This window comes from Bison bison, unplaced genomic scaffold, assembly GCF_000754665.1.
Source record: "Bison bison bison isolate TAMUID 2011002044 unplaced genomic scaffold, Bison_UMD1.0 scf7180017864034, whole genome shotgun sequence".
Taxonomy (NCBI): Eukaryota; Metazoa; Chordata; class Mammalia; order Artiodactyla; family Bovidae; genus Bison; species Bison bison.
In genome coordinates, this window is record NW_011494606.1 from 14,713 (window position 1) to 35,233 (window position 20,521).

General features: G+C 39.2%; 1 protein-coding gene across 2 annotated transcripts in view; it reads right to left on the minus strand.

Moving 5' to 3' along the window:
• Positions 1–1,559: 1,559 nt before the first annotated feature.
• The window catches only part of SENP8 (SUMO/sentrin specific peptidase family member 8), a 21,385-nt gene continuing 2,423 nt past the window's right edge, over positions 1,560–20,521 (minus strand). Inside the window, exons 1-2 of one of the 2 annotated variants that reach the window (XM_010834458.1) lie at positions 20,205–20,357; positions 1,560–3,017 (exon numbers count right to left, since the gene is read on the minus strand). In XM_010834458.1, the coding sequence (XP_010832760.1) occupies positions 2,343–2,981 (639 nt within the window). In that variant the 5' untranslated portion in view covers positions 2,982–3,017; positions 20,205–20,357 and the 3' untranslated portion in view covers positions 1,560–2,342. Of the gene's footprint in view, positions 3,018–20,204; positions 20,358–20,521 lie in introns of those variants that run through there. The other variant, XM_010834459.1, reaches the window with a different exon arrangement.

Consider the following 20,521-nt stretch of genomic DNA (forward strand, 5'->3'; position numbering starts at 1 on the left):
TCCCGTACTTGTATCAACAGATCATCCAGACAGAAAAAGAAACATAAACCTTAAGTAACACATTAGACCAGACAGACTTAATTATAGAAAAGATCAATGAAATGAAAAGCTGGTGCTTTGAAAAGATAAGCAAAACTGATGAATCTTTAGCCAGACTTATCAAGAAAAAAAAGGGAGAGGACCCAAATTGGTAAAATCAAATACAATTTCATTTTGCAGATGAGGCTACTGAATCTCAAACCTGCCCCAGACTATAAGTTTATAACTGATACTGCTTGGACTGATCAGAACATTCATGCTCTTTCCCACACAATGGGATGTAAATTTCTTTAAACATTTTCTTTTCTAAGTGCTGGCAGAAAAAGTTTAGTATCAGTAAATAGTCACATGACTGAGAAATTCTACTTTGCCACTTCAATGGAATACTTATTAAACCATATAGTCAATATGGATACAGCAAAAACTAAAGATAAAAATAAAAGGGTATCTGAAAGCAGGATGGTTCAGTGTGGTAACAGCTCAATCCTATTTTGAATAACCTGCTTAAAACTGAATATTTTGAAGCTGAACTTTGCAAATTGGATCTTTCTGACTCTAAAACAAGGGAACACAATACCAACAAAAGATCTTTTCCCTATTACGTACCATGTAACATCAATGGTGTATGGTCATGCAGGTGTATAACTTACAGGCTGCTATCGAGTAAAACATTACAAGTAGACTCTTAAGTTCTCCTGTCATTTACAATGCTAACACAAATGACACATTCAAACTTTTACATAGACCAGCTTGTGGTACAATTCAATCATGCTATGTATCTGGAAAGGAGACCTTTGGTTTCAATTTTTAAGACAGTACTAGTTTAGGTCAAAAAATTTCTTTCTGGGATGAATCTTAGGGAGACAGGAAAGATTGCTCCCATAGGTACTGTTTTAAGATGGAGACAATCTGACATCTAGATATACATTATCATTATCAGAAAGACAACAACTTTTCCCAGAGAAGAATCTGAGCTTTTCAGTCTAGACTATATGCCTAATCCAATAGTTATTGAAACAATATTGCCTTATCATTATCTACACTCCTGGCTTCAGCAATGGTGCCCTTTTGCTCTTCCTCCCTCCCTATCCCACCTCTATGCCTGACTGCCTGTTCCTCATTTTTTTCCCCCTGCTCCCAGCTTCCATTAGATATCCTTAATTATTTCAAATATACTGACTTGAAAACTTTTTTGGTAGCTTTCTCTTTGACTTTTAGTTTCAACTTATGCCTGCTATGTGACCTGTACTTATTTACACTTACTGGGTTTTCCCTTCCTGACTAAAAGGAACTGGGCTATTGCCTCTGTGGTCACTGAGTGGTGAGGTTATTTTGAGCCATGAGGGCTGGGGGCAGGGTTAGGCTAGGAAGGTAGCTGAAATTATAAGTTTCACAGTTGAAGCTAATCTTTAGCTTTCAAGTCTCATATACATTGCAATCTAATCCTCATTAAGAATAGAATATGTGTATATAACATATCATTTAAATTGTTATTCGAAATAACTGTAAAAACACATCCATAATTTGGAAGGAACAGCATTTCATTTTACTCTTGGTTCCACATTTCAAAAATTACACTGTCTGCATTTTGAATTAAGTGAAAGAGTTAAGAAAGGTGACTTTTTCTCCTTTGTATCTCAAAAATAAATGAACTTTGACTAAGTTTCAGATGCAAAACAAGAGGTCCACCACAGGCATTAATTTTAACAAAGTTATTTAAGATTCCCCCTTTCTTAAAGTGCTCCAGGAATTAGATGGGTGACTATGGGCTAACACCATCTTTATCAAGTATTGGCAAAGGTTATAGCTGGGAAAGCCTTTGCTTATTGAATGGAAGAGGAGGTATCACAGAATTGAGTAACTGATAAAACTTCAATCTTGAATTAGGTTAGGTCTTGATCTGCTTCCAGCTAGTTGATCTCTTGAAATATGTGGGCTGTGCAGTAAGTTTTTGGTTGCTGTATGATTTTCTTCTTGCTTCTAAATTTCACATATTCTCAATTTGTTTTACAGGTCAACCTTTTTTCTTTGGACTAAACCAATGTGGATAAGGGAGCCCAAAAGGGAATTAATCAGTTTTGGTGCATATTTTGAAGACATCGTCACAGAACATATTGCTCTGAAGTTAGGGTTAAAGTGATACTTTGCATTAGGATAATGTGGAGGACAACATTCTCTCAGGAGAAAGTAAGCATTCTAAGCTTTCCTCTCCTAGGCATCTTCCCTCAGGCACTGAGACTGCAGCCATCCAATTCATGGGGACAGGCAGAAAGAGACTTCAAAAGTCAAATATATTTCCACAGCTAATTTTTAGCAAGTCTGGCAATGAGATCTTTCCATTCTTCTCTCTTCTTTGTGATGTATGTAGGAGTGAGTAGCTGCAGTAGTGATTGTGGCTGTTGTCTAAAGAAGTTCTGACACAAGGCCTCAGTGTTACAGATCACATACATCCCACAGTCATAGCTGTTTTGTTGAGCAGGGGCTTTCTCTTCCACAAAGGCCAGTTTGTTTCCTTTTCTGCCTAAGAAAGCCTCTAGTTTCTCTGCTACCTGTTTTGCATGGAATGAGTTACTACTACCGTAAGAATCATAATGAAAAAAGCCATTTTTATCTTGCAGATATACCAACAAGCTCCAGTGGGTTCCCCCAGCCGTGTGGTTGGAATTATCATTGATGGCTAAAAATATGACTCTCTTATTGGGGAGGTCCAAGGGTTCAAGGAACATGGCGATTTCTGCTGGGTTGCCAGTGCACTTGATGAACTGAGTAACTTCGGGGCTGATGAAACAGACGTGGTCAGAGCAGTCATGAAATTGACTGTTGGCAAAGTACTCAAAGGCAAACCCAATAACATGGTCATTGAGCCAGCTTGGAGGATCCAGTAGTGAGACGTCTGATTGCCGCAGTAGACTGTCCATGTAACTCAAGACTACTGGGTCCATCTTGTACTGACCAGGGCTGCTCAGAAATTCCAGAAGCTGAAGGAGAGGCAGAAGACAATATTTACTGTTGAACAAGATACTTGACTGTAAAATGGGGATCATAAATAGCAGTTGCTCCTACAAGGTTTGGGGTAAAGATTAAATATAATTGTAAAGTGTTTAGCAACCATGCATGGTTAAGGATAAACATTAAAAAAAAAAAAACCCTCTAGTTTAACAATCAGAATGAAAATTTTGGAAATTCTCCATATGAAATTAAAAATCTCTTTAAATGCTGAGATTAGTTAAAATTATACCTAATTGTTCTATCAAACTCTATATCATTAACCATATATTCACCCCTTTAATGAATATGCATTAAAAGAATGGCAAATTATATTAAAGATGAATTTTCAGAGTCCAATTTAAATGCTACTAATTACTAAGGGAAATAGTTTCCATTTCAACATTAATTTTCAAGAGATAAGATAAAATATTGCTTCCTCATTGCGTGATGGAAAGTGACAGTGATTAGAGTTGTAGTTAAAAGGAACTGTAATTTCAAGAACAGAAAACAATGGGAGAAATACAAATGAAATTCATTCCTGATTCTTCCCTGTTAGTAACATGAATGACAGTCTTTCCCGTCTTTAACCTCAAGGGGTTAGATAAAGACTATACAGTGTTTATAATGTAACTTAGAAATTCTTTTGGCAGTGAAGTGTGGCAAAGGAAATCAGGCGATCTGGGTCTAGCCCTAGTTCTACCACTGATTTGCTGGTATCATCCGATTTTTGTCCTTGTTTCTAGTTATCTGTAGAAAGGCCCCAGAGAGTTGTAGAAAAGGCCAAACAATTTTACTTGAAGGTATTAAAAAGAGTATAAAATAAAATGTTGTTCAAATAGTATTTATGTTATTAAACAATCAAAGCAAATACGGTTTGGAAACAAATATCCATTTATACATCTTGTTCAAATGAAGGCATGACTAAATTAAGAGTGGGAGCAAGACAAGTCATATAGTAAGATTTATATGCTCATGATCCTCTTAAGCAAGGTGTTGACAGAGACAAGAAGTCTGATAAGTGTGGTAATGTTGATATGACATTTAAACTCAGAGTTCACTGCTTATGCACTCACTTGGCAACATAACAATATTTCTAGAAATCACAAAGCAATAAATTGCCCCATGAAGGTTGAGAGTATAAAGCAAAGTGTATTATATATATATATATATATATATAAGAAAATAATACTGCTATGAAAGACTGGGCTAGAATAGTGACATCAATTTAATCAATTCTGGCCATTAGATCAGTTATTTTACCACTTGGTTAGAGAATTAAAACAATAACATTTTTTGACACAATCATTTTCATATAATCAAAACCCTGCAAAAACTCACAGAGCGAAATAAATGTACTCCTGAAGAAAAGAAAGCTAAAGTAATGATGTAATTAGGAAGCACCAAAGATGGTTTTTCTGTACATACAGAATATCATAATATGAACTATTTCAAAACGGATACAAGGCTGTTGATGAGTGTATATATCTATATAAAATAAGATGGCATGAATCAAGATTTTTCTTAAGAAGAAAGAATAACTTGAGCAGAGGCCTAAACTGGAGCCAGGAAGAAAATTAACGAGGCATAGAGCACGTTTGTTATGGGTGGGCCACAAATTTGGCTCTTAGCTTTTGGCAGCTAACTACAGAGTGTTAAGTTAAACATTCACAATGTCCATAAGGGAAAAACAAAGCAACTGCTCAGGAGAGGTAAAAGCATTCTTTGTATTAAGGTCAGAGAGATTTCTCTCAAGAAATTTTCATAAAAAACATGGAGTAAAAAAAAAAAACAAAAAACACGGAGTATCATAATGAATGCCCATAACATCTTTATATTATGGGACATTAATATATATAACATATATGGGGTATATCAGAGAAGGCAATGGCACCCCACTCCAGTACTTTTGCCTGGAAAATCCCATGGATGGAGGAGCCTGGTAGGCTGCATTCCATGGGGTCGCTGAGGGTCGGACACGACTAAGCGACTTCACTTTCACTTTTCACTTTCATGCATTGGAGAAGGAAATGGCAACCCACTCCAGTGTTCTTGCCCGGAGAACCCCAGGGACGGGGCAGCCTGGTGGGCTGCCGTCTATGGGGTCACACAGAGTCGGACACGACTGAAGTGACTTAGCAGCAGCAGCAGCAGCATATGGGGTATATAATATTGTTGTAAAAGATGAAATAATTTCACAGTACTATTTCTAATAATATTTCTAATAATATTTAATAATACTATTTCTAATAATGATCTTTAATATTCAGTCTGATGGGAAAAGAGCAAACAGCAATCTAGTAAAAGCAGCTGTGGAGAGGCTAGGTGCTCAGCTGGTTGCTGATGGGACTGCATTTAAGAATATATGAGTATGAAAAAGGAATGACTGCATGTGCCTTGAGCAAGGCTTCTTGACTCTCTCCCTCATGTCTTCAGTGACTACTAGGAGCGGTAATGGCCAGATTGCAATGCTTGCTAAACACCTGGAGACCTGCTCTCTAAGCTGCCAGCTGAAATCAGTCCTGTACATCAAGAGCAAATCCAACTAGGGATAGCAGTTCACAAGAAGGGTGTCTGAATAGACATGCATCTCACTGTGGAGTGTGTGTCCACAAGCAGGGTCAAGATTTTCTTTAGAAAATAGTTTTTGTGCTTTGTTTGATTTTGAAAACATCCGACCTATAGGTAATGTGGCAATCAAGGACTTAATTCTGTTCCATATAGCATGATTGCAATAGGTTAGCTGTAACAATTCTAAAGCAAATGAAACCAAACTGGTCAAACCACCTTGGCCAAGAAAATGGATGCCAAAGTTCACATCTTAAGACTTGAATTTTAGACTCCATTCTGTTGCTCAGTGGCTATGTCATCATAAAAAACTACTTCATTTCTTTAAGCCAGTTTCCTTTTCTGTAAAGTGAGAATACTAATACATGACTTTTACCATAGGGTATGTGTTAATATTAAAATGAAGAAATATAGGTAACTAACATTTAAAAAAATATAAGGTAGCATTTCTGGATATCTACTGGGTCATCAGGAAATTTACATCCCAGCAACTGATAACTGTAGTGTATCACACTGAACAAATGTTTACTGAACGTTTCCTATGTGCTAGGGGGTAGAAAATCAAAATGGGAATAAAAGTCATAGTTTCTACCCTCACTGAGCTTAACCCTATTATGTTATAATGAACCCATAATGAATATATACATTTCTTTTACTCAATAAATACCTATCAAGTACCTAATGCAGATGGAGAAGGAAATGGCAACCCACTCCAGTATTCTTGCCTGGAGAATTTCATGGACAGAGGAGCCTGGTGGGCTACAGTCCATGGGGTAACAAACAGTCGGACATGACTGAGTGACTAACACACACACATCTAATGCAGTTGTCATGGAAAATATAAAGATGTGTAAGGTGGCTTATACTCAAAAGAAAAAAACTGGTAAACCACAAATAAAATGAATTCAAAAGGGAAATGGATGCAGAGCTCAAATCAGGAAAGTCTTCAAGGAGAAAGTGGCATAAAAATGGGCTCTTGAAAAGCAGAGAGGTGGATGCATGGAGAAGGGCATTAAGAAGGCAGAGGCAAGGAAAGCGCCTTTAAGTTTAATCCACTCTGGCTGGAATGAAGTGGGAACAGCGATGCAGATGAAGGCTGGAGGAAGATTATTAGAAGTTAGGTGCTGATAAACTGATTTCCAGGTGTAAAGTCTAGAACTTATACCGGAGGAAATGGGGAGCCATTAATGGCTATGTCAATGCTTTACAAAGACTGATGATTCAGGCATAGTATATAGGATTAATTGGTAGGGAGACCCATTGGAGATAAGAGACCAATTCGATTTTTAATGAAAGGTAGGAGGGGGATGTGACCTAAACCAGGGGAAATGGTAGTAGGAGAGAGGCGAGGAGGAAAAGATGTTATAGACAGAATCAGTAAGGGATCAGAGAAGGGTAGATAAGAGAGAAGAGTTAAGAAACAGTTTGGAGGATTTTGTTGGAGTGACCAGAGGGCAATGATCCTATCATTAAGGGGGAAAAAAGAGATGGGAGCAGACCTAGCACAAGAACCAGGAGCCATTTAGAACCATCCTAGGGATATTTCCTTTCTATACAGCGAGTACTGTACTTAGCATATCTGAGGTACAATTAATGTTTGTCAGATGAATGAAATACTTTTAAAGGGAGTCAGGAAATACAAATTAAGGGAAATAAGGCATATACAATTTTTATACTGTAATATCCATTTTTGCTTTAGCTTTGTGTTTTGTCTGTTTTCTTCTGTTGATTAGTAGTAAATGCCTTTAACAATTAAAAGATCTATGTTTTTGGTCTTGGTGAATGGTATAGGAATACTGGGGAGACAATGACTTCCTCATAGTTCTGTGTAAAACTCAACAAAATACAGTACAGTTCTATGTTTTGGAGCCAGGAGGCGTTGAGTTTGGGCTGACTTGCACTTGCTAACTGTGTGACTGGCTCAGCAAGCTATTCATCCTCTTTCTGGGCCTCATTTTCCTCATGAGTAAAATGAGGTAATAATAAAACCTGTCTCTCAGAGCTGCTTTATGAATTAAAAACATGACTGAAAAGACTTAGCACGTTCTCTGGTAGACAGCAAACTCTCAAGGAAAACTTGTTTCCTTCCCCATTCCCTACATATTTTGGGTGGTAATAATGGACCTTAAAGATTTCTTGAAACTAAAGCGTCTGTTTGTCTCTTTATATAAAGCCACACAGATAGATCCAGCCAGGGCAGGACTGTGCATTTGAACATTAGCTTTGACATAAGCAGAGGTGAATGCTAATACCACAGAGAAGTAGTCTCTCAACCTGAGGGAAGCAATGCTGTTAGTGTGTCGTCAGCATACTCAAACCTTGTGGTTATGGGGTTTACTTTATTATATCTTCCAACTTCTGTAGCTAAGTGAACACTGCATTCAAAGTATAGGACACTTCCCCAAATATTTAATTTTAACGAGAGACTATTTTTTAATATTCATCTTAAAATCCTTAAAGTGCATATGACTTGAATATTTGTTATAAAAACCAGGCAATTAAATAAAAATTAAAGGGAAAATTATAACTCAACAAGAACCATTCTGATTTCCTGCTGATGTAAGTAAGGCAAGAAGCTGCCGGTTCAGTAGGAAAAACACTAGGTTGGGAATCAGCAGACTTGGGATTCAATTCAGATCTGCAATCAACCAGTTGTTTGACTCTGGAGAAGACATTTAAAACCCTTGGGTCTCAGTTTTCTCATCTGTAAAGTGAGGTTTGGACCAGATAAATACTGGTTCTACCCAGGGACGCATGTCAGAATCATCTATGGAGATTTTAAACACACGATCTATCTCTGGGGGGAGGGTCTGGGCACCTGTATTTTTAAGATGTTTCCAAGTGATTCTATGATTTCTACAAGATTCTTCTAGCTATGGGCTTCCCCAGTGGCTCAGTGGTAAAGAATCTGCCTGCAATACAGGACACTCTAGAAAAGTGGGTTCAATCCCTGGGTCAGGAAGATTCCCTGGAGAAGGAAATGGCAACCCACTCCATTTTTTTTGCCTGGAGAACCCCATGGACAGAGGTGCCTGGGGTTACAACGAGTCAGACATGACTGAAGCCATGACCACCACCACCACCTCTAGCTATAGGGTTCTACAATTCTAAGCTCTCATCTTTAAAATCTTCCCTTCCACTCTAAAGTTTTACTGGAACAAAATCATGCTCATTTGTTCACATATTCTTTATGGCTACTTTAAAAAATGTTTATTTATTTATTTGGTTGTGACAGGTCTTATAGGTGGTGGCAAACTCTTCCTTGCAGCAGGCAGGATCTAGTTCGCCGACCAGGGACCAAACCTGAGCCCTCTGCAATGGGAGCGAGGAGTCTTACCCCTGCACCACCAGGGAAGTCTTTCATGGCTGCTTTTCCGCTTTCAGAGCTCAGTAGCCTGTGAAGGCTAACGTATTTACTGTTTGGCCTCTTAGACAAAAACTTTGCCAGTCTCTATTCTAGACCACTATAATGTAATCTGTTGTAAATGCATAGGTTAAATTAATTTTAAGAGCTTTTAGGGGTCCAATAAAGCATTGAGGCTATTTGTTAAAATATCTTAGAGATTAACCTTTAACTAGAGGTATTACTGCTGATTCAACGGGAATTTTTAATGAGGAAATGCTTAATTAGTAGATATAAGAACTGTCTATAGATGCGTGAGTAAATATTCATTTTATAAGATGAAAAATATACATCAAGATTTTAATTAATAAGCATTTTAAAGTATGTAGCAATTCTCGTAACTTTTGGGATAATATGCCTGTTGTGGTTAAAATAACAGTAGTGATCCAGATAAGCTTTACTGTAAAGCCCCAAAGAAAACCTACTATCTCAGAATTGTGACCTTTATTCATCCCCCCCCCCCCAAATTATTCAGTAAGAGTTCCTTAAAAAAAAAGGAACAGCTTCATTCAGTTATGTTTTTAAACACTGTAAAGTGCAAAGTGCAGCTGTTTACTCATTTTAAGTGAAGATTCTAACAGTCAGTAGTTTCTAAATGTAATTTCCTTTCCTCCTCCTCACTCCCTTCAGTTTTTGTTTTAAATTGTATCAAACTGCAACTGCTCACAAATGCCGTCAGTGCTCCTATACATACATGGCTAGCTGCTAGCAAGATTCAACACACACACACATACCCCCAAAATCAAACACAGGCTAACTCCAATGTATCTTCTTAGAGCTTCAATTTCACAAGCACTGGGGGAAAAGAGCTAAGCAATTTAAATACTTTTTAATATCTTAAATACTAAATATATTAAATATATTTAATCAGTGACGTACAATACCTTAATTATTAACATAAACATGGATATAACAGCATAAAATGCAACATCAGCACAGATTTTTAAAATAAGAGATTAGCAGAGCACTTTTGCACCAGAGGAAGGCAATTATCTCTGCTTCATTCACCCTACTCTGCTGGCTTGGACACTTCAGTGGAACAGTTTAGTCAGTTTCCATACTTGATAGCCAGAGGTGGTGGTCAGTGGTTCAGTCATGTCTGACTCTTTGTTAACCCCAGGCACCTCTGTCCATGGGATTCTCCAGGCAAGAATACTGGAGTGGGTTGCCATTTTCTTCTACAGGGAATCTTCCTGATGCAGGGATTGAACCCACGTCTCCAGAGTCTCCCGCATTGCAGGCAGATTCTTTACCAACTGCCTGCAATGCAGGAGGCCTGGGTTCGATCCCTGGGTCGGGAAGATCCCCTGGAGAAGGGAATGGCAACCCATTCCAGTATTCTTGCCTGGAGAATCCCATGGACTTAAATATAGCCCAGGGGGTCACAAAGAATCAGACATGATTGAGTGACTAACACTTTCATACTTGATAGGCCTGTAACATAAATCACTAATTCTTAGGAACCAGACTCCCTAATATACCAATTGATAAGTCTTGTTGATTCTACAGCCGAAATGTTCTGGACCTGTCCCAACACTTTCCATCTTCACTACCACCACCTCAGTCAAGTCCATCATTAGTTCTTATCTTGATATAGCCTAACACGACTCCTTATTTCTACTATTGACCCCTCCAGTAAATTCACCATACGGCTGTCAAGAGTAATTGTTCAAACATTTAAGTGAGCTCACATCTGTCCTGTCCTCTGGCAGTACACTATCACACTCAGGAAAAAATGTGAACTTCCCACCCTAGCTGCTTACAACTCCTCTTCCCACCCCACCCTCCAATGGTTACATGGCCCTAGGCACCTCTCCAACCTCATTTCCATTACTCTTCCCCCCTTGCCCACTAAGCTCCAGCCACACCAACTTTCCTCAAACACGCCATGTTTTTTTCCTCCTGAGGGCTGGGCTACTAGCTGTGCCTGAACCTTCTAGTGGTTGGCACCATTTGCTGGGTAATTTCAGTTTGCTGCTACTGCTAAGTCACTTCAGTCGTGTCTGACTCTGTGTGACCCCATAGACGGCAGCCCACCAGGCTCCCCCGTCCCTGGGATTCTCCAGGCAAGAACACTGGAGTGGGTTGCCATTTCCTTCTCCAATGCATGAAAGTGAAAAGTGAAAGTGAAGTCACTCAGTCGTGTCCGACCCTCAGTGACCCCATGGACTGCAGCCTACCAGGCTCCTCCGTCCATGGGATTTTCCAGGCAGGAGTACTGGAGTGGGGTGCCATTGCCTTCTCCGAATTTCAGTTTAAATGCCACTTATTCAGAGAGCTCTGTCATGTTCATCCAAAACAAGAGGCCACTACTCTCTTGTCCTCTAATTTCAATTCCTTGTGGAACCGAAATAGACAGCACTTGTGGTTATCTGACAGTTCCTTTTTCACTGTTTCTTCATTAATATTTCCCCCCTTTCCCCGAGGCCAAAAACATAAGCTCCATAATCATAAGAGAATAAAGAACCTTCTCTCCCTAAACTTGCTTACCATTCTGGTCCCCTGGACCTTCAACAAAACTTGTTGGGCATATGCTCAGTAAATAGTAATTGTAGAATAAATGGATAAATGGATACTCACCTGATATAAATCATGTTCTGCAAAGAAATTTGTACCTTTGAGTCTCAGAAGTGTAAGTGAAAGTCGCTCAGTAGTATCCGACTCTTTGCGACCCCATGGAATAGTCCATGGAATTCTCCAGGCCGGAATACTGGAGTGGGTAACTGCTTCCTTCTCCAGGGAATCTTCCCAACCCAGGAATCAAACCCAGGTCTCCTGCACTGCAGGTGGATTCTTTACCAGCTGAGCCACCAGGGAAGCCCCTTAGATGTATAAAGGACTTTAATTCCTTTTAGTCTAACTTCCTACCCCATGAAGGAATTTTTCATTTCTACTCTCAGGGAAAAACATGCAGGAGTCTGACTTACAACTAGCTGTGTAATATTAGAGCAGAAATAGCTAAGTCAATCCAACTGTAAAAAAACAAATCCATGCAGTTAGACATTTTAAATGACGATGATGAAGACGGTACAAATCAGTGGGAGAAATTTAAGGATTATTCCACGTTTTCAATGATCACTATGTCTTACAGCAGTGCGGTCCAGTAGGACTTTCAATAACAATGGAAATGCTCTTCATCTGCAATGTCCAATATAGTAGCCACTAGCCACACTAGCTATTGAGCACTTGCAAAGGGCTAGTGAGACTGAAGGACTGATTTTATTTAATTTTAACTCAAATTTAAATAGCCACATATGGGCAGTGGTTACTATTTTGTTTTTTTTCAGCTGCACCTCGTGGCATATGGGATCTTAGTTCTCCAACCAGGGATTGAGTGCCCTGAAAGCTCGGAATCTTAACCACTTGACTACCTGGGAAGTCCCATGGCTACTATTTTGGACAGCACAGTTTCACAGAATTTTATAGGCATTTCAGGAAAGAAAAAGATTACATGGTTAAGTAAGTTAGGGAAATTCTACATCCCCAAACTCCTTATTGTTGACTCACAATGCACACAAGCATATTAGAGGCTAGGAGAGGTTCTGCAATACAGAAACTTAACTTTTCTCAGTCTGATTCTTTCCCAGCTCCTTTGACCAATGAAACACTTTTTGTTTTCTGTTTTGGTATAATACCTATTAACACTTCACTAACTGTGCAGTGACGTTTGGGATATGCTAACTGGGAAATTTAATAAATGACACTGGGACAATTTGTTAATCATTTGATTAGCAAAAAAATGAAGCTAGATCCCTACTTCAGACCTCATATTGAATTCTATTTCTGATCGAGTGAAATTTAAATGCTAAAAAGTGAAACAAAAATATTAAAAGAAAATAGAGCTTAAAAACACTTTATACAGCTGGCCAATACACACATGAAAAGATACCCAACATCTTACTCGTAATCAAGGGAATGTATGTTGAATTAAGATTTCATTGTTCACCTGTTAAATTAGCAAAGATGGGAAAACTGATAATAACGGGCATTGCTGAGTAACTACAGGAAAATGCAGTCTTACTGTAAACAGGAGTGTAAACTAATGTGAGTTTTTTGAAGGATAATTTGTCATTATATTTTAGTATTTTGGAAATATGTAGGTATTACACTTTCAGAAATTCATCTTAAACGAAACTTTAGGATACATGCAAAAATTTAACAAGGATGTTTACCACAGTAATATTTGTAAAAGAAAAACTGGAAATAATCCCAAAGTTTAAAAGAGGACTGGTAAAATAACAGGGTTTCCATTTAATGGAATACTTTTCAGCCATTAAAAAATAATTTATTGACATAGAAAGATGCTCATAATATGCTATGAAAAGAAAGGTTATATAAAAATTTGTACAAAATTAGTCAAGGATGATAGCTATCTATAATAATACAGTTTTAAGAATAGGATTTTAATACTTTTAAACTTTTTTCTTCTAACTTTTGATATTGCTTTATTTTCCCCCTTTTTCTAATGAGTATATAACCAGAAAATACAGCTACTTTCATTCATTCAAGAAAGAAATGTAGCACCTCTCACTTTTATAGTCACTTAAAATCTATCTAGTCATTGGAAAAGACTCTGATGCTGGGAGGGATTGGGGACAGGAGGAGAAAAGGACGACAGAGGATGAGATGGCTGGATGGCATCACTGACTCGATGGACGTGAGTCTGAGTGAACTCCAGGAGTTGGTGATGGACAGGGAAGCCTGGCGTGCTGCGATTCATGGGGTCTCGAAGAGTTGGACACAACTGAGCAACTGAATGAACTGAAAATCTATCTGGAGCTTCCTTGGTAGCTCAGACAGTAAAGAACCTGCCTGCAATGCGGGAGACCTGGGTCTGATCCCTGGGTCAGGAAGATCCCCTGGGGAAGCAAATGGCAACTCACTCCAGTATTCCTGCCTGGAGAATTTCATGGACAGAGGAGCCTGGCAGGCTACAGTCCACACGACTAAGTGACTAACACACACACACACACACACACACGCACGCAAAATATGTTTCTTTGACTCGCTGGTCTCACTTATGTCCTCTAGTAAAAAAACAGTAAGTCTAATTTCTCTTGTACAAAGTTTCAAACACAAATATTTAAACATAATCTGATGTTCATTAAAATTAGATTACATCCAACTTTTCATGTAAAATTTCATTTGTAATTTCACAAAATGAATCACATTCAAGAACAAATGTGCTTTTCATGTCAGCATAAGCAGAAAAATTTTCAGGAAGGAAGCTGAAGTCTTATTTTTTGGTTTCAATTTCCCCTAATTAAACATTTCCTTTTAATGCTAGCCTAACCCATCCAGAGATTTGTATCAAGTGGCATGTAAAAATTACCATCAAGATTTTATATCTTTCTTAAAGACAGAGATTAGTTTTCATTCATGCCTGCTATCTTCAGTGCCTGAAAACACAAGATTGTTAAAAACATAAGATTTTTCAATTTTATAAGTTATTTATGTATGTGTGCTAAGTCGCTTCAGTTGGGGTCCGACTCTGCGACCCCATGGACTATAGCCCGCCAGGATCCTCTGTACACAGGATTATCCAGGCAAACACTGGAGCTGGTTGCCCTGCCTTCCTCCAGGGGATCTTCCCAACCCAGGGATTGAACCCCCAGGTATCTCACATCTCTTGCACTGGCAGGTAGGTTCTTTACCACTAGCACAACATGGGAAGCCCCAAATTATTTATAAATTTGAACAATATACCTCTCACATGAATCTTTTACCAACAGAGGAATTCAGCTTTCAAAGCAGAAAAACTATTTGGTATGATGATGATGCCTGGTAACTGATTAGCCATAAATTCCATTTGGCCCTCCCTTGGGCCAGGGAGATAGACTAAGTAACCTTTTAGGATTTCTTCCAGCACTGAGGCTCTCTATTTATGGTTCTGTCACTTATTAGGCACGGTTAAGGGGTCACGGATCAGAAAAAAAAACTTTATTCTTAGTCTACCATTACACTTCAAAGGTTCCATCTATAATTGTGTCACAATTTTTCTTTCCTTTTCCTATATACTTGGTGTAAATACCAGCCTTTTCTAGAAATGATTTTGTTTAAATTTTCTGAGAAATGACTTAATTGCAAAATTTGAAATGACTGCGACTGTAAATATAGTGGATGGGGAGGACACTTTTAATGAGAGGTTTGAGTAAGTAAGATATATTTTACAAAGGAGTAGACAGAATTTTATTTAGTATATAGCTAATATTATACCTTAGGTGATAAGATGTGGTCAAGCTAAAGTTATAATCTGCCTGGTTTCATAAATAATCACTGCACACACAGTAGCTGTATGCAGACATCTGGTTTAAAAGAGAATGAAAAAGGCATCATTTTTAAATTATCTGTCTTGTAGATTTCAAAGTCTGGTAAATTATTTTTTTCCATAGTTAAAAGGTAAACTGTTAGTACAAACTCCTCTTTAATGAGTCTCAAAAATGTGCTTGGCGAATAGCAGGTGCTCAATAAATATTTAATGAACAAATAAAACAATGAATTTGTTTTATTGTGCTGATAGGAAAACAGGGTCTGATGGGACCCAATTGTGACATACAGAATTTATCTTTAAATGTTAATTAACACAAATACTAGCTGAGTTATCTGATGAGGTCTGAATTACATATTGTTAAATAGGACTAAACATTTCCAGCATCTACATATTTTAGCTGTTGAAGTGCGAAGTTGCTACAATAAACAGTAATGGGAAAATCCACACGTTACTGTTTTGAAGGAATTTAACCTATCACACTACTCTGAGACAGCATTTACTTATTTTTTTGGCCATGAGGGAAGGCAGGCCTAAGATTTTTTAAATGTACAATGTAGATGCTCAAAAATAGTAACTGTGACCAGACAATTGTTTCAGTATCACAACTGTGTTCTAGTGCTTTTATAACGGATGAATGTTCAAAGGTGTAGTCATCTAATTGGAAGCCAGAGAAAGGAACTTTCAGAGATTTTCTGTAAGTAATGAAAATCCCTCAGAAATTTCAAGAATTCTGCTTTAAAATAGACCTGTTCCCCCATTCCCTAAGAAAAGGAAACTTGAACCATACCAATAGGTAGATAGACTAGTGAATATAAACTAGTCATGCTGAAGAAAATAGAATCTGGTTCAGAAAACTAACTTTACATTACTTACTTGCTTTAGTAACACCTGGGCCTCAAATTTAATGTTTTTAATAATATGGTTAAAAAGTCACACCATTTGGGGAGTAACTGGGGTTTGAGCAGTAAGTTTTCTATAGTCTGGCAATGGTCAATTTCCAAAAAGATGGGTTCCCTAGGCCTTGAGGACTTCCTTTTTGTTTACTAATGCATTTACCCAGCAAAGAAGGTTTAAGGAATTGGCAAGGAGATGAGTCTTGACCTTAAAAAAGTCACAACTGTAGGACTCACAGGTGTAGACGGAAATATAACTAAGAAAGGCCTTGGCAACATCTAGGAACCTAGATACATGGTAAAGTGAAGTTGCTCAGTCATGTCTGACTCTTTGCAACCCCATGGACTGTAGCCTACCAGGCTCTGCAGTCCATGGAATTTTCCAGGCAAGAGTACTGGAGTCGGTTGGCATTTCCTTCTCCAGGGGATCTTCCCAACCCAGGGATTGAACCCGAGTCTCCCACACTGCAGCTTTACCATCTGAGCCACCAGGAAAGCCCAGATACATGGTAAAGTCACTGCTTATTAGACGTTCTAACATTATCATTATAATACAAAAGAAAGGGCTAGCCTCTTGACCTGGAAAAATGCTAACAGATCTCTCCACAGGTGTGCACCTCTTTGTTGAAAGGCATGTAATTTAGTCCAATCTTTTCCTTTAGGTTGGTCACACTGGGGAAATAAAGGAATTTAGTGGCACCCCATTCCAGTATTCTTGCCTGGAAAATCCCATGGACGGAGGAGCCTGTTGGGCTGCAGCCCATGGGGTCGCACAGAGTCGGACACGACTGAAGCGACTTAGCAGCAGCAGCAGTAGACTCTTTAGAGATTGCTTTATGATAAAATTTAGCTTTTTAAAAAATTTAATTAATTGCTGGTCTGGCCTCTTCATTTCTATCTTCTTTTTTGATAAATGTAATCTGTACATTACTGCTGATTATTTTTCAAATAGAACTCGTTTCATTATCCTGCTCCAAGTTTTTAAACATTTCTCCATTGTCTACCAAAATTAAGTACAAACTACAGCATAGCATTAAATAATTTCAACAAAAATAGCCCTATCAAAAAAAAATAGCCCTATCTTTCCCAATTTACCTCCTTGTACTTATCCTATATAGACAGCCACAAGCCGAGTTCTCAAATTATTAGGCAACAGTAGGTCAGTAGCAGTTACTGCAACTAAATTATAGGAAAAAATAAATTGCCAGTTCCCTATGCTGATTCCAACAGAAAGGTTGAGAAGTGAACACTGCTCAAGTACCTTTCCAAAACACTTACTTGATCTGTTGTGATCTTGTTTAAAACCATTACAGTGAACTATTTATAAATCTAGGATCCCTGGACCAGAAGGTGGCTAGAATTAACGGTTCCATGAACTTGGATTAGGGGAAAAAATTGCATCTTTTCAATAACCTCTGCTGCTGCTGCTAAGTCGCTTCAGTCGTGTCCGACTCTGTGCGAGCCCAGAGATGGAAGCCCACCAGGCTCCCCAGTCATTGGGATTCTCCAGGCAAGAACACTGGAGTGGGTTGCCATTTCCTTCTCCAATGAATGAAAGTGAAAAGTGAAAGGGAAGTCGCTCAGTTGTGTCCGACTCTTAGCAACCCCATGGACTACAGCCTACCAGGCTCCTCCATCCATGGGATTTTCCAGGCAAGAGTGATGGAGTGGGGTGCCATTGCAATAACCTCTAGCTGAAATTTAACATATTCAATAAGTGTAGTCAATAATCCTCATATTACTGGTGTCTTTGTCACCAATAGGAAAATACTTCCAAATCACATTAAAGTTGTTACAGGTGTCTCAAAATTTATACTCATCATTATTTTGAAATTACATAATTAGACCTGGTACCATAGAAGGCTGAGCACCAAAGAATTGATGCTTTTGAACTGTGGTGTTGGAGATTTCTCCTGAGAGTCCCTTGGGCAGCAAGGGACAGCAAGGAGATCCAACCATTTTCCTAAAGGAAAATCAATCCTGAATATTCATTGGAAGGATTGATGCTGAAGCTCCAATATTTTGGACACCTGATGGGAAGAGCTGACTCATGAGCAAAGACCCTGATGCTGGGAAAGATTGAAAGCAAGAGAAGGGGATGACAGAGGATGAGAGGTTGGATGGCATCACCGACTTAATGGACATGAGTCTGAGTAAACTCCGGGAATTGGTGATGGACAGGGAGGCCTGGCGTGCTGCTGTCCATGGGGTCGCAAAGAGTGGGACATGACTGAGTGACTGAACAACAGACCTGCTGCCTGATGTTATTTAATGTGTAAGGAATCGCATATGTAACTCCATCACATGTTTTTATATTTTTACAACTTTCAATAAAACTAACTTCATTTGTTTCTATGTATTTTATTTTATACATCTTTATTATACATATTAATTGCTTGTAGAATATAACCTAAACACTTTAGCATGGAACTCAAGGCTCTTCACTATCTGTTCACACCCACTTTTTCATCTTCATCTCTGTCCCGCCCCTACTTTTCATACTAAACTCTAGTCACACCAGACAATGGTGATTCACTCTTATCTGGTGGCTGATAAGTTTTCGAATTAACCCTAGTTAAACCATTCAATGGCTTGGGCTTTGCCTTACACAGACTTTCTCTGCCTGCCAAAAGAATTCTTTTAAAGGTTTGTTTTTCCTAATACTACAGGTCTGAATAGGGCTGGTCTTAAATCTTTCTCATTCCTTACTTAAATGATTGATGAATTATAAAAGACAGGTTCTAAACTGGCAAGGCACTGTGTATTGTACTCATCTCTAGGGGTCTGAAGTTTGCTCTTGGATCTCATACATTAGCCTAGCTTTCATCTTTTGGGGGAAAGAAATGAGGATGGCTTGGAGCGGGAAGCCTGGATCCCCAGCTGATCGACCCTGGATGGAAGGGAAAAGAAAAGAGAGCAGTAACTGAGGTGGACCTGATTAAGTCTGAAGGATGGAACTGTGCCAGAGGGAAAGGCAGGAGTGACTCCTTCCCCCATTTTCCAGAGCTTATTCCATTATTCAAAACTTCATCACTCTGACCAAGCTCCCATTCCACCCCCAACTCTTTCTCATCAGATGACTCCCATCTTAATGTTACAGTGCCACTTTTATCAACCTTGGCCCTCCCCTACTTCTTATTGCTTTCCTTTGTTCTAGTTGAATGGTTTTTAACCCACAGCCTTACTCACCAATTTAAAAAAAATATCGATACCTGGGTTTAATTGGCCTCAGGTGCAGCAACTGCATTGGTTTTATATTTAAAAGGCTTCCCAGGTGACTCTAACGTGCATACAAGATTGAAAGCCACGAGTATTCTTGGTTTTCTAACTCGTACCAATAAATTGTCTTCTCGGTTCCATGGTATTTTCATGCCCAAAAGACTCCCATCTTGAAAACAGTCTTGTGGCCCACACGCTTGCCCCTAACCACTTTACAACGATGTTTTTTAAAGGGTAGCCTACACTTGCATGGTTTTCACCAGCTATATTCTTTGATTAACTTTTTACTCTTTCGGCCAGTACTAGCACATGCTTTTGTACTTTCTGCTTCTATCTATTTCTTTGACCACCTACTGCTCACTAGCCTTTTAACAAAAATTAAGAGTGACTCAAAGGTCACCTTGGAAGGGGTTCCTCAAGTCTTTCTACACATTCATGCTCAAGAGTATCCTGTAGGTTTTTTTCTCCCTACTTTAATTTTACTTTACTACCACTGCGAGTTATCTCCTCGTCTCTGACAGAGCGCTTCAGAAAGCTGAGACTATTTCATTTGCTTCTGACTTTCTGGAGTCCAACGCACAGAAACCATTCAGTGAATAGTCTGAGTGATGAATGAAAAGTAGAACTAGGAAACGGAGGTCGGGGGCGGGGAAATACAGGGCGTGTGTGTGTGGCAACCAGGAGAGGGGGCTAACAGGAGTGTCGCTGAGAATTCTTGCCAGAATTGGAAATGGGGCACAGATACGCTAGATCTCCGTGGACCGCAAAGAGGTCCCCTGCCCGGACCCACATACCAACAAACCAAAGTAGGGAGCAGGCTTCTTACCTGCTTCGGGCCTCACCACCCCTACCAGCCTCCAAGCAGCTCTGTACTGGCCGGAAAAGCAGCGCTACAGTCGCAAATCCAGAGTTTTCTACCCCCAACATTGCGACATTCCTCTCTAGTCCTCTAAGGCAGAGGCTCCCAGCTGTGCCGTAAAGTGAGGAAGAAAAGTTTGGGCGGGGCCGCCTGAGGCCAATGAGACGGGGCGTGTCCGCCAGAGGCAATTGAGATGGGGCGTGTCCGCGCAAGCGCACATTGTATTCGCTGGCGCCGTCACGTGCGGGGGCGGGGCGGGCAGGATCCCGCAGGCGGTAGGGGGC